General features: G+C 50.5%; 1 protein-coding gene across 1 annotated transcript in view; it reads right to left on the minus strand.

The window, feature by feature from the left end:
- Tspan11 (tetraspanin 11) overlaps window positions 1–13,999 on the minus strand; it is a 38,318-nt gene that overhangs the window by 16,652 nt on the left and 7,667 nt on the right. The window contains exon 2 of the mRNA XM_032905607.1: window positions 11,402–11,593. Within this exon, the coding sequence (XP_032761498.1) occupies window positions 11,402–11,593 (192 nt within the window). The remainder of the gene's footprint in view (window positions 1–11,401; window positions 11,594–13,999) is intronic.

Raw genomic sequence — 13,999 nt, forward strand, 5'->3', positions numbered from 1 at the left:
ATTTGACTCTGCCTGCCTGGGAGGACACATCTGCACTAGTCAGTGTGACCTGAGCAAGGGTCAGGAGGCTGGAGTGATGGCCCAGGGTTGTGTAACTACTTCCTTCAAATGGAAGAATCCTCTCGGGCACACAAAGAAGCTACAAGAGTCACGGGCCTCTGTCCAAGGTTACATAGGCAGGAAGCAACTGCTGGACACGGGAACACTTGGGTGGGGCTGGCTGCAAGATGGGCTTGGAGCGCCAGAGATTCAGCCTCATCTGAGCTGGGGTGAGCTTTTCAGTGAGAAAGCTGCTTTTTGGTCATCCACGCTCCTGTGAGAAACGCCAATAAATTCATTTCTTCACCAAGCGGGACCTGGGTGGAATTGTTTCTTCCATCTGTTATTGGGGCCCTATTTGGGGTGAATAGATGTTTGCTCAATACCCCCAGGAAACGGCATTTAATCCCTGGGGAAACTGCTCTCTGAAGCTGGGGGTCCCTCTGCTGGATCTTGCTCCCGGTGACCCGGGGAGAGGTGCATTGCCACGGGAATTGCGTAGGAATGGCATTTGCCTGGATCCAGGTGATTCGAACTCTGATTCTCATGTTTGCACAGCAAGGCCTTTATTTCTTGGAACTGTCTCTCCCCTCCACCCCCTGATAGTTCTTTAATAGAACAGTTTCAACTCGAAGCAAAGTTAGATACTTCCTAAAGAGACAGCGCTCCGAGGAATCTGAGGTTGTACAGTATCCTCTGAAAGGAACCAGTATATTTTATAATGAGAGGCTCTGCAGGAAATATGTAGAAATACGTCTCCCTGGGACATGAGGGCAATTAATTAGAAACAGTCATCAGACAGACTCACCCGGCACTGGGCCAAGCCGAGTGCCAGGTAATTTCTAGGTCAGATGCGCAGGACCAAATGACGAAGGCCGGCAGTTCAGTGCCATCTATTTTGCTGTTTGTGGTCAGTTTTAAGACTTATAAAATTGCCATCTCAGACTTCCTCTGTTACGTGGACTCTGCCACAAACAAGGAATCTTTAATAAAGTGTTCCTCCATCCCCTTCACCATTCTGCATATGAGATTTAAAAACAGAAACAAAATCAGTTCACAAGGCTTGCCACCAAATCACCACATAACCGTTGAGGTGCTGGTCATGGAGGGCTGGGAGAGGTGGTGATATGAGGCTATTCTCAGGCTAGTCTTGAGGAAAGAGCAGAGTCTAGATGTGGCCATAGTTAACCAGTAGTGAGAAGCCCCTCTTCCCCTCCGGAAATCTCAGCAGCTGAGTGTGAAAGATGACAGCAGCAAGGGGTGGGGGGAAGGACCAGGGACTTCAGACCAAGCCAAACCAGAAAAGACAGAGCCAGCTGTTTAAGCAGCAAGTGACCTTGGGGCAAATTATTTTCTGACAATTACCCACCAGCTGGAGGCAGTTGGCTATTTGCAGAAGAGAGAGGCTATAGACTCGGGAGCATCAAGTCATTCCTCTAACAAGATGTCACTGTTGGAAGGTCGAAGGTGACCTCTAGTCCTCCTGGCGCCAGTCCAGTGCTCACACACTGGGTCAACGGGCTACAGCCTTGCCTTGCTGGATGCTGGGCTTCAGCCATCCCACCCGGGAGCTGTGAGGCTGTGCCAGTCTATGACTGACTCTCACATTCAGTCTGCTGGGGGTGGACAGGATGGGGTCTGGGCATAGACAGCATCAGAACTAGCATGAAGATATCTGGCCAACAGCCTGAGGGGAGACTGAGACACGGCAGCGAGGGGGCTGACAGGTCCTGGGGAGGAAGGAGATGTTCCAGAAGCACAGAGGTCATCCAGAGTACAGGGCTAGCTGCTGGGGCTGGAGAGGATCACCTTGCATGTATCCAAGCACCATGGAAGCAAAACACAGTTCCTGTGAGACAAGCCAAAGACAGGTGTCCACCAGGTCTCATGTGGGGATTTCCCAGGATTCCATCTGAATGAGCTGAGTGACAACAAGATCCAGAGTGCGTACAGGGCCTGCAGCTGATTTCAGAGAGAGAAGCAGGCTCCCCATAGAGGGGTTGGGGTGGTGTGCATAGCGCAGGGATGCCAAGGATCCTCCTGCTGATAGATTTATGGATGAGGACCTGGCTAGCTTGCCCAGGAGACCCTGGATGGGTCTGGGCTTTCCTATTTTCTCACAGGCTAACAGGGAGATAGAGTAGCATGTGATGAGGGCAGGGCATGGTGGCAGGGCCCAGGATAGGGCCACAGTGTGGTCCCTAGTGGCAAGAATTCTAAGAAAAGAGCTGTGATGGAGAAAAGGGGGCTGAGAAGGAGGCATTTCTAGTAGGAGCAAAAGAGGGGAGACCTTAGGCTCCAGGGAACAGATAACCGGGGAAGTGGGGGTGGGTGGGAAAGGTCAGAGATCTTGGAGGACAAAGCGTCCGAGACTAGTACAAACGGCTTTCAGGTCCTATATTCCTCAGCAGACCAAACCAACAGTAGAATCACAGTCCCCTTTCTCTTCCCTACACTGTGTCCAGAAGAGCAGGAAAGCCGGGAACATATGGATACAAACACCTGTTAGCATGTAGCCTTCCGTGTGTGATGAAGCACTGGCTGCAGAAGCTTGGAGGTGAGGGGTGACGAAGCACGGGAACTGGTTGTAAACAAACAAACAAACAAACAACAACAACAACAAAGCAAGCAAGCAGCAAACAAAAACCTGGGTCTATTGGGCATGCTGCTGGAGGTGGCAATGCTCAGGTACAGAGAAAGGTGGTCCTGGTTGGGAGGTAGTGACACAGAAAGTGGCCCGGCTTGCCTCTGTGATAAGATGCTCTGTGATTAGGGTAAAGTTCCCACCCTCCAGGTCTTGTGCATTCAATGCAAGCAGAGGTGGGAGGGAGGTGTTTGTACAGCATGCTCTTCTGGCCAGGAAGAGTCAGACGGCTTCCTCCCTCCCTAGTGCATCCTTGTTGCTGTGCAGTGCTCTCTGCTTGGTGAGCCGGTCTTGTGTCCTTGCTTTGGGACCAGCCTGACCTTGGGATGTCACATTGTCTGCTTTGTAGTAGGCTAAGGGCGGTATGTGTGCTTGTCACAGCTAGAAGGGCTGAGGCTGCTGGCTGCAGGTGGAAAGCCATGTGTTTCAGTCAGCTTCATGAGTTACCGTAGCGGGTTCCAGACCTCAGCCGTCTAGTTTCTGGGGTGTTACAGTTCAACTGACTGAAGTGTCCCTAAAACCTCAGTGTTCGGTATTAGGGCCCCGACCACAGACAGACAACACGAAGGCTTTCCCACAGTCAAGTACAGCACTAACCACGAAGGGGACACAGCCAGACATCTACTACCGCCGCTCCTCTTCTGGTTCCATGTAGAGGGGGCCTCAGCCCCAAGGCCTGCTGCCGAGTGTCCAATGGAAGGCAATCTTTCTCTTTTGTGTAGCTACTTCCTCAAGTCCTAAAGAGACAAGCTGACTCATTAGAGTCCGGAAGCTCAGGGAACTTACAGGGATCAGGAGACTCAGAAAGATTCACCATGTCATACCCTGAGGTTATAAAAATAGTATTTGTGAAGGAGAGGCGTCTCTTCGGTGGAGCCGTCTGCAAGTTATAGGAAGCTCAAGGACCCAAGTTTCAAGTTGGCATCCATATGGGTGAGTTCTTGAATGAAGTAGCTTGCTGAGGGTCACTTACGTTCCTGTGAGTAACTGGGGTACTGTTAGAGTCACAACAGTAAGTTCCCCGGGTGTACCCACTGCTGCCTCAAGGTAGATTTGGGTGGATTTATTTCTTTAGTGTGTCATCAGTACCCACTTGATGTGAACAAATGTCTCTCCAGGCAAAATAACACAACAGCCCTGTTTGTGCCGCTTCCTGGGGTTGGGTGGGTGTGGGGTGAAGGCTCAGTTGCTCAGATAGAGACAAGTGGGGGAGGGGCTCAGTTCTGTAAAATGACCCCTTCTCTCCACAGGCTACCTCTTCCCTGATAGTTTCATTATCTTCCATGGGTGCTTTCTGCAGCCTGGTTCACAGGCTTCGGAATGAGGGCCAGCCACCCAGAGAGGGGAGCAATCTTCAGGTTTGCCAGGCACGAGGGGTGGGCACTGCTGCTGCCCATGTTTCCAAGGCTGGGGCGCAGCAGTGACACACACAGATAGGTTAGGTACAAGAGAGGGTTTCCTGCACACTCCAGCCAAGGTCCTAGGGAAGGAGCCAGAAACCAGGCTGCAAGACCTAGACACATCCAAGGTCACCAAACGCATCTAGTTCTGCACCATTAGAAGTAATCAGAGGCAGCAATGCTCTTCGGTTGCTGCACACTTGGCTAGGACCAGGTGACTAATACCCGCGGAGATGCTACCACTTTCAGGATCTTGCCTGGGCGACAATGTGGGTCAGTCCTGGGAACAGAGTAGCTGGCACCTTAGGAGATCAAGTTGTCATAAAAGCTCTCCACTAGGCAATCTCACAGGCCACAGGGAAGCTATGACTTGACACCTGACTCTCCTGTCCGCACCACTGTCATCACCTCCTCCTCCTCCTTCTCCCTCTTTCCATGGTTCACATGGCCAACTCTCCAACCATCCAACCATCTTTAAGACCATGGTCTCCAGCCTCCTCAAGTCCAGTCTAACTGTCCCTTGGTCTAGATGGCCTTCCCAGAAGGGTCCGAGCTCATGGATGGTTGTGTAGGAAAGATGTGGAACCTGTAAAGGGAGTGTCCTGTGCTTGGAGGTAGTCCCTGTGTTGCTCTGATCAGGATCAGCAAACAGAGCTTTGAAGTTTTGGCAGAGTCTGGGGCCCAGCAGATGTTAGACAGTCTGCTTCGGTTGTGTGCTTTGTCATAGATGTGTGTCATGTCCTCTGTAGACACCTGCCTGCTTCTATGGGCACCCCACACCACAGTGATTTTCCTGGCTGGATGTCACTGTTCAGTGAGGACAGGAAAAGTGAATGTGTGTGTGTGTGTGTGTGTGTGTGTGTGTGTGTGTGTGTGTGTGTGTGTGTATTATACAAACGTGAGTACTGAGACACCAGCAGACTCATAAGCAACGCAGCCCAGAACCTTCTTGCTCTCTGTTCTGTCCTGCCTATGAAAGAAGCAATTCCTAAAATGACCAAGGACAGATGGGAATCCAGTACCCTGAGTCACCCACTTCCTGCCTCACTGTCCTTTCAGGCATCGAACTTTGAATTGTTTAACTCAGAACTTACTCTCACTGCTTCCTTGGGCTAACACAGGCAGCATTAAAAGCCCAGTTTCGGTAGAGAGATGATAAGTTCCTTCAGATGTTTTCTGGAGAGGACTGCTCTGCCTTTATTCATTTCTCCCTCTGTGTTAACAACCTTTTGAAATCTTTAATCAGATGGAGGCAGCAGGAAGCCCCAAAGGAGAAACAGTGAGTCCAGCTCCACAAACAGTGGTCCCCAAAGAGAAAAGTGAAAAGATCAAAGACCGGCATTGGGATGGCGGGCGTCGGGGTTGGACTGCGGTGGGGGTAGGAGTGTCCTCAAGCATCCCCAGGAAGAGTCTAGGGAGGGGCTGGCCTACTTGCACCAAGGCTAGATATCCCTTCCTCCTACTCCCTTCGTCCTGGCATGTCTGCAGCCCCTAAAAGTCATTTTCCTAAGAAGGAGACAGTCTTTGGGGACAGGAATAGCTCATCCTTGGGGCCAGAAAGCAGCGATCGGCTTGCTATAAGAACCAAGAAGGGAAAAGGGATGGACTTTAAATTATTCACATCAGGTCTTCTATTTTAGCTGAGAGAGAGAGAGAGAGAGAGAGAGAGAGAGAGAGAGAGAGAGAGAGAGAGAGAGAGAATATTCAGGCCATCTGAGCCGAAAGCTGATGATGACCAGGACCCATGCCACCCAGATCAAAGGAGGGGCCTATTTTTAGAATCTGGAATGTGGGCCCTGCAAACGTTTATATCTTCAGCCAAATGAAGATTGTGATGGATGGCTCAGACTAAACTGGGTCTTTGTCAGGAGCTTTTTTTACTTTTAAGGAGGGGATGGGTGAAAAAAGTAAGTTCTAGAACCCAGTTTCTGGAAACCAGGGACCCTGAATCACAACGCTTCCATCTGGTCCTCTGAGGTTTTGTTAGCTAGGAGGGCAAAGACTAGAACTCACAGCAGATATATCTGGACTGGTACTCACAAGCAGGTTTGGTTTTTTGTTTGTTTGTTTGCTTTTGCTTTGCTTTCCCAGCCTGCCCAGCTTGCTGTGCAACCTCCAGCTTGGGTGAGTGACCCAGCCTCTCCTAGGCACTGTAGTAACTCCATTGCTACAGACGACGCAGTGTGGGGATAATGAGGAAGCCACGTTATATAAAGATCATAAAAGCATAGCTCTAATCAACACATCATAGCACAACTCCTTTGAGAAGGGACCTAAATTAGCAGTTATTTTTAGGGCGCTGCTCCCAACGTGCCCACAGCCTGGGTGAGGACACATCCCCCTTAGAAGTTGCCACAGTGAGAAGTTCAGAGGACACCAGGATCTACCCGCTACAGCCCAACTGTGCCCTCCCCTGTGATTCACTGACTTGCCTTGCTCTGCCTGTCACTCAGCCAGAGTGGTCCTCTGTGCTGCTCTGTTTGGTGGCACTTAAATCTTTGAAACAGACCCAGGAAGTCCCAGAGGGTCAGATCTTACAGCCACGGCTCTGGGGGCCTGTAACTCCCTTCCAATAGAACTGGAGAACATCTTTCCACTCCCAGGTCAGCACCAATGTCCCAAGAACAGACCTTGCAGTGGCTGCACAGAGACCCAGAGTCACACAACTGGCTCTGCTGGGCTCACTGAGAAAGGACTTCAATTGAAATGAGCTCAGATTCCAATGGAGGAAAACCCAGTGACCTGCAGAAATGAACCGTCCTCCTCTCACACCCAGCACACTTTCCTGTCAGCCCCTTCCCAAGGGCATTACTCTTTCTCTCTCTCCATTCTTTCTTAGCCAGACCTGGACCACAAAGCCTGGTGAAGTCACAACTCTGGGGCAGGGTCTTATCTACCGTACACACTGACTGTTTTCTATACCTTTGATCCCCCTAGCAGGGCACAGGCTAGTGTCTTTTTCCAAACAAAATGCCAAGAATGTGGGGCGATTTCTGGTAACTTGTTCCCCGATTCACTCCAAAGTAGAAATATTGGCCATGTGACACGTCAGGGCTGCCAGGGTGACAGCACGCATTTAGGAAGGGTGGCTCTGTAACATGGGAGTGGGTAATCCCTGAAGGGGGCCCTTACATCCCACACTCCAGGTGGAGCACCGAGAAAGTTCTAGAATATACTGAAAAACATTCAGAATGTGTGTATGTGCGCGTGTGCGCACACACACACACACACGCACACGCATGCACACATGCACGCGCGCGCACATGTATATACTTGTGCAAGTGCACATACACACATGCAGTCATAGGTGGACCAACAGCCTGCCCTATCTTTTTTTTTTTTTTTTCCGAAACCCAGGGCCTTGCGCTTGCTAGGCAAGCGCTCTACCACTGAGCTAAATCCCCAGCCCCAGCCTGCCCTATCTTGTATCTCTAATCTAAGAGCATACTTGGAGATCATACACTACCCTTACTTCTACATAACTTTCTGGGCAAATTCTAGACCTGACTGTTGAACCATGGAGATCCTGCCTTGAGGGGAAGTGGGCTGTAGAGGGGAGTCCTGCATGCTGGGTTCAGCCGCTCCGTATCTTTGGGTCTTAACGCCTCAGCTGTAAAAAAGAGTGAATCTTGCCCCTCTGGGGACAGGAGGTATACTAGGTCAGATCATAGGAGATGGACCATTTGCTCCTTCCTACAGGTGTTCGTTGTATTTTTCCACTGCCTCAACACCCTCACAGGTTGTGAGCACTGGAGTAACTAGTAACCAGGAGGACCAGGCAGCTAGACTAGACCCTATCATAATTTCCCTTCCCAATCTCCTTTGGCTCTGACCTGCTAACACTCAAAGGCAACTCTGGTCTCTCTCTCTCTCTCTCTCTCTCTCTCTCTCTCTCTCTCTCTCTCTCTCTCTCTTTTTCTCCTTTCCGGACAATGTGATTGCTTTCTGCCTCCTATCTGCTTGGCTAAGCCTGCTCCCTGGTGCTCGCTTCACCTGTACCTGCTCCCCAGCTCCTGTCAAGTGCACATCAGGAGCCTGAGAAGCTCTGTGGGCATGTGAGGCCTGAGTGAGAGAGCAGGCACCAGGGCTGAGAGCAAAGAGGATGGGCAGATGGCAGTGCCTTCGCAGGGTTGGTGGAGTGTGAGGAGCAGCCGGCGCGGTGCTCAGCGAACAGTGGCCATCTGTGTCGTCAGCAAGCTGTGCCTAGTCAGCAGAGGCTGCTTCCCGAAGCTGCTGGGGACACCTCACCCCCTAGATGATGGCTGAGTCAGAAGCTGGGTCCTTAAGGGACAGCGTCTGCATTCCTTCTTAGGCTGTCAGGAGGGAGCCCTGGTCTCCCCAGCAGATGGCTCCTCCTCTACCTCATGTTCCCTGAGATGCCCTGTAAGGCAGTCCATGGTAGGAAGGAAGGAAGCACAGGACTCAGACGCCTGCCTTTCTGGGACAGGCTCTAGGGACAGGGACAACAGCTCATCTAGAATCTCAGGCCTCTCAGAGTACAGCAGGACACGGACCCAGGAACTGAGCCTCCCAAGGAAAGATCTTTCTCTGGACCTGATAATCGCATCTCCCTGAGACTCAGTCCTCACGAGGGCTGGTCGCTGAAGCATAGGACAGTCCTCTGCTTGAATTCTTATGACCCAGTGTCTTCCTCCAGCAGAGTGGTCAGATCTGGGACATGCCAAAGTCTCTCAGGGACCTTAGGTGGCCAACTCTTCACCATCTGTTGGAGAAAGACTTGGCTTTCTACATCCATGGAGTCAACCAGCCTTGGGGTGCATGTGGAGGAGACAGGGTCTGCTACACTTAGTGTGTACAGAATGTCACCATTAGTCCTTTAATGATGAGGCACAATTATTTGTGTGGCACTTGCATTGTATTTGGTATTATAAGTAGCTGTCTTAGTCAGGGTTCCTATTCCTGCACAAAACATCATGACCAAGAAGCAAGTTGGGGAGGAAAGGGTTTATTTAGCTTACACTGCCACATTCTTGTTCATCACCAAAGGAAGTCAAGACTGGAACTCAAGCAGGTCAGGAAGTAGGAGCTGATGCAGAGGCCATGGAGGGATGTTTCTTACTGCCTTGCTTCCCCTGGCTTGCTCAGCTTGCTCTCTTATAGAACCCAAGACCACCATCCCAGGGAGGCATCACCCACAATGGGCCCTCCCACTCTTGATCTCTACTTGAGAAAATGCCTTACAGCTGGGTCTCATGGAGGCATTTCCTCAAGGGAGGTTCCTTTCTCTGTGATAACTTCAGTTTGTGTCAATTTGACACACAAAACCAGCCAGGACAGGAGCTAAAGATTTTTAAAGAGTATGGATATGGAATGTATATGAATATCACACCATTCTATATAAGGCACTTGACTATAAGGCTTTAGGGGGTGTGTGTGTGTGTGTGTGTGTGTGTGTGTGTGTGTGTGTGTGTGTGCTGTTCCAAGAGCCAGTTCATATGGGCTTCAAGGGATGACCATGCTCTTGCCATGTGAGGGATGACCAGCAGACTGTGTCTGCTCTCACTACCCTTGCTCCACTCTGGAAGGTGCCTCCTAGTACACCTCCTGAAGAACTTTAGCCTACATATCAGCATGTACCCTGCCAGCACCCTGGCTCGAAGCTCTTCCCCAGAGTCAAAGGAAGGAATTCTTCAAAACGGGAGCACCATCCAGCTGGGTCTGCATAGAGCGGCTTTTATATCCAGGCCAAAAACTAGGTCGCTGCTTTGAGAGCTGCTGCAGGGGCCAGGCCTCAGGTTTCCCGCTGCAAGCCCTGCCTTCCACTCCCTAGGATGAGTGCAAGACAGAACTGCACAGTCTATGGTGGGTGGTGGGGCTGGGATGCAGAGTGGGTACAGGTAACTCAAGAGCCCTTTGGAGCTTCTTCCCACTGCCTGCTTTCGTTCAGGCTCAGCCTGATTTCTCTTTGAAAGTTGGATCTATTCTGCAGCTTAGGTTTCCTGACAAAGCCCAAGCTGCCGCTCCCCCCCCCCCAGTTTTCTCTGCTGTTTCTTCTCTTCTGAACATTAGGCTTAGTCTGGGGTGGGGACAGAGGCTAGAGTCAGTCACAGACAAAGGGTATCAGAGAACTGGGTTTGTAGAACCTGAGGTGCTCTCAGCCTCAGGGTCCCTGCTGGCTCCTCCCTGGCCTCTTTCCTGACCCTGCATAGATGCTATGGGTGTTTCCCCAGACCCCCAGGAAGAAGCTGCCACGAAGGCTGTGGTGCCTACAAATGCTAGCCATGGAATACTCTTTACAAATGATTGAATCAGTTAAGCCTGACCGTCCTTCCCATGGCACTGCCATAAGGACCTATTAAGCAACACATCGGGGGGGGGGGTATATCCAAGAAGAAGAAGAAGAAGAAGAAGAAGAAGAAGAAGAAGAAGAAGAAGAAGAAGAAGAAGAAGAAGAAGAAGAAGAAGAAGAAGAAGAAGAAGAAGAAGAAGCAGCAGCAGCAGCTAGAAATCTATAGAACCAAAACTCAATCTTTCAACAAGTAGAGTAGGGTGACCACCCTCAGAGATAGAAGACAGCAGAGACAAATCAGCTGATTTAACACATGGGCTCAATTAAACAAACAAAAAGAAACAACACATCACGGATCAGCTAGGGAAATCAGAAGCCACCTCATTATTTTGTAATATTAAGAACTGAATATTGATTGATTTTAGCCACGACAAAGGACCCTTAGGGTCAAGAGACATATGAAACACAGCTGACGTAGTGTCTGGGGCTGCTCTACAACAGAAAGCAAGACATGGGGAGGCTGCGCACCGGGCGAGGGTGACCAGGAAAGGGCAGAAGAAGAAAGGGGAAGATTAGGGGAGGAAGAGGAGAAGGTGTAAAATGGAGGAAGAATTGGAAGAAGAGAGGAAAGAAAAGGAGAGGAAGAAGAGGAGGAAGAGGAAGAGGAAGAAGATGAGGAAGAGGAGGAAGAGGAAGAGGAGGAAGAGAGAAGGAAGAGGAGGAAGAGGAGGAAGAAGAGGAAGAAGAGGAGGAAAGAGAGGAGGAAGAAGAGGAAGAGGAGGAGGAGGAAGAAGAGGAAGAGGAAGAAGATGAAGAAAAGGACAAAGGATGAAAAGGAAGAAGAGGGGGAAGAGGAGGAAGAAGAGGAAGAGGAAGAAGAGGAAGAAGAAACAGAACCATCTCAGACATCACAGAAGCCACTCTGCTGTGGCTCCTTAGCGTCCTCAGTGCCCTGGGGAGCATGTGTGGTGTGCTTCCCTGCCCCCACCTAGCACAAGCACACACTTTCCATGGAAGGACACTCACTGTGGAAAGACAGCTTCCACACAGGGACAGGAGAACACTCACTGTGGAGAGACAGCTCTTCTGCTCCCGGATGATGGCCCCGAAGCCCAGGAAGCCAGTTGTCATGACAAGACCGCCAACGAAAATGAGGACGTAGGCAGAGGCAGCAAACGTGCTGGAGGCCAAGATGCTGAGGTAAACACTCTTCTCCACCAGTGTCCAGATACCCACGGCCATGACGGCTGCCCCACCTACCTGCAGAGACACAAGGCCGGTCAGGTGGCGCCTTCTGTCTAGTGCCCACTGGGCAACAGATACTTATCAGGCCCCTTGTCAGTTAGTCTTCGAAAGGGTCTAAAGGGGGAGGGAATTTCAGTTTATAAAATTTCAGTTTATAAATCCCTCACAGGTGCAGAGGAATTTCGAATCTAAGTCTGAGCCCAAATCTATGCTTCTTACTGACCAGGGATGAAGCCCCTTTACCTTCCCCATGCCATTCTGGGCTCTCTCTTCCTCAGTTATGCTCCTTGGTCTCTTCGAAAATTTCCCAGAGAGCCTTTCATGCTGGTCCATGCTCACATTTGGGTGGCAGCAAGAAACAGAACTACTGAAGAAAAGTGCCCTGCCTGAGGTCTTGCTTCTAGGAGGGATAGATCCAGGAGTGACGCAGAGCTAGGACGTGTCCACAGTGCCTGCTCCTTGGAAACGCGTCCATGCTCCTCATACTCCTGCACAGAATGGGGAGGGAGTTAACTGTCCAGTTTGGCCTTGAGATGGCTCTGGGATAGGACCTTGCTGGTCTGAGAACTGCTGCTGAGGAAGAGTGTCGTGGAGTACAACTAGAAGTAGCATCCAGGGATCATGAGGCCAAAGAGTCGCTTTGGTGGGGGCGATGCTTAGAAGAATGCATTTACACTCCACGCGTGTACTACAGGTGCCACACATGAACTAGGAGAGCTATTTGCCCAGGGCTTGGGGATTTCTAAGAAGCTCTGCCCTCTGATCCTGGGAAGGTCAACTTCTTCTTGCCTCTGGTCTCCAGGTCCCCATTTAAGAATGGGCCCCTTCCTCCAGATGAACAGTGGAAGCTTCCTTAGAGATCTTACTATGGTCAAAGCTAGAGGGGCCTGCTCCTCCCCCACTCCATTTCTGCCCACCCCTGGGATGCTCCTCCCTGTAAAAGGTTCCTCATCTGTACCACAGTGACTCCACGGTCATTTTCCCATTCTCTGTTCTGCACAGTGACAGACCTCAGGAGAGCAACGCCTGGGGGTTCTTAGGAATTAGCACACCCCAGGCACTTAGATCATGTGATTGACACGTAATCTGCCCATTCCTTATCTAAGGATTACAACCATCTGGGGGAGGGTGGAGCCTGATATATTATCCTGCGTAGCAGATGAGGAAGGAAACCGAGGCTTGTGGGGAATAGCAGTGTGCCCCGGATGACACCATTAGTTTCAGAACTGAGATTCAGGGCCAGGTCTTTTGAGGACAGAGGCAAGACTGTGCTTGGATCTGACAAAGTGGGTGTGCCTGATCCTCCGCTTCTGCTGTTCAAATGGATGCTTTTTTTTCCCCCCAAGCACTCTTTTGTCTCCATTGGTACTTCCAAGAGAAGTCAGCGTAAGGGCACTACACAGGACCACAGCTGTGCTGCTAAATGGAACTGGAGAGGCCAGCCTCTCTCCAGCACTTAAGACACAGTTCCCCCTGTCCATTGTAACCTCTCTAAACTTAGGGTGCACTTTGGATGAGTAGCACCGTACGCTATACTTGCCAGCACCTTTTCTTAGTGCTACTAACAGCAGCAATGACATAGCCTACAAATCGTACTTAGAGTCAGGAATCCCAGGACGCAGTAGACGTTCAGAGACCCCCATGGGTGAAGGTTATCTATGCCCCACACAATTCCTATGAATGCTCTGAGTCTGGGTGGCTGGAGCTGAACAAGGCACGTGAATGACTAGTGGTTACCCCTGTTGGTCAGCTTCCATGACCACTGGGAGCTTTGAGTAAAACATCGCCCCCACTACTCCCTCATATAACTGGATTGCCTAGAAAGCTTGAGGGAGGACCTCAACTCTGAACAATCCAGCTGGGAGACGGAGACAGTCCTTTGATGTCTTTGCTCCTCAGTTCTTCATCGTTTAAGTTGAGAGAGCCTCACTAGATTGGTGGTTCTAATCTACATCTCCTAAAGACCTCCTCAGTTACTTTCTTCCAAGGACTAATCTGGATGTTGCTTGGTCCATGGTGTACCGGCAAACTTCGGCCCAAGATACACGTTGAGGTCTTGGCCTAACAAACACAGTGCATTAACTAAGAAATAACCTCTCCCTCCCCATCCCTCCCCTCCCCTCCCCCTCTTTCTTTCCCTCCCCCCTATGCCCCCACATCAAAACAAATTAACTCTTTAGTTAATTGTGAACATCATGAGATAGTCACTGTGATCACGATGCATTATAACGCCACCAAATAGCTGAGAGACGTGGGGTTTAATGCACTTAATCTCTGTATTGAAACAGACATATATTTTCTATTCGGTGAGCTAATCGTGAACCCCCAGCCATTCCCAAACCAGCAACATGAGCACTTGTATCTAGGACCCTCAGAAGGGTAAGCTCAGGCTGGCTTGTGGACAGGTAATCTGCTAGGGTA

This window comes from Rattus rattus, chromosome 6, assembly GCF_011064425.1.
Source record: "Rattus rattus isolate New Zealand chromosome 6, Rrattus_CSIRO_v1, whole genome shotgun sequence".
NCBI classification, from domain to species: domain Eukaryota; kingdom Metazoa; phylum Chordata; class Mammalia; order Rodentia; family Muridae; genus Rattus; species Rattus rattus.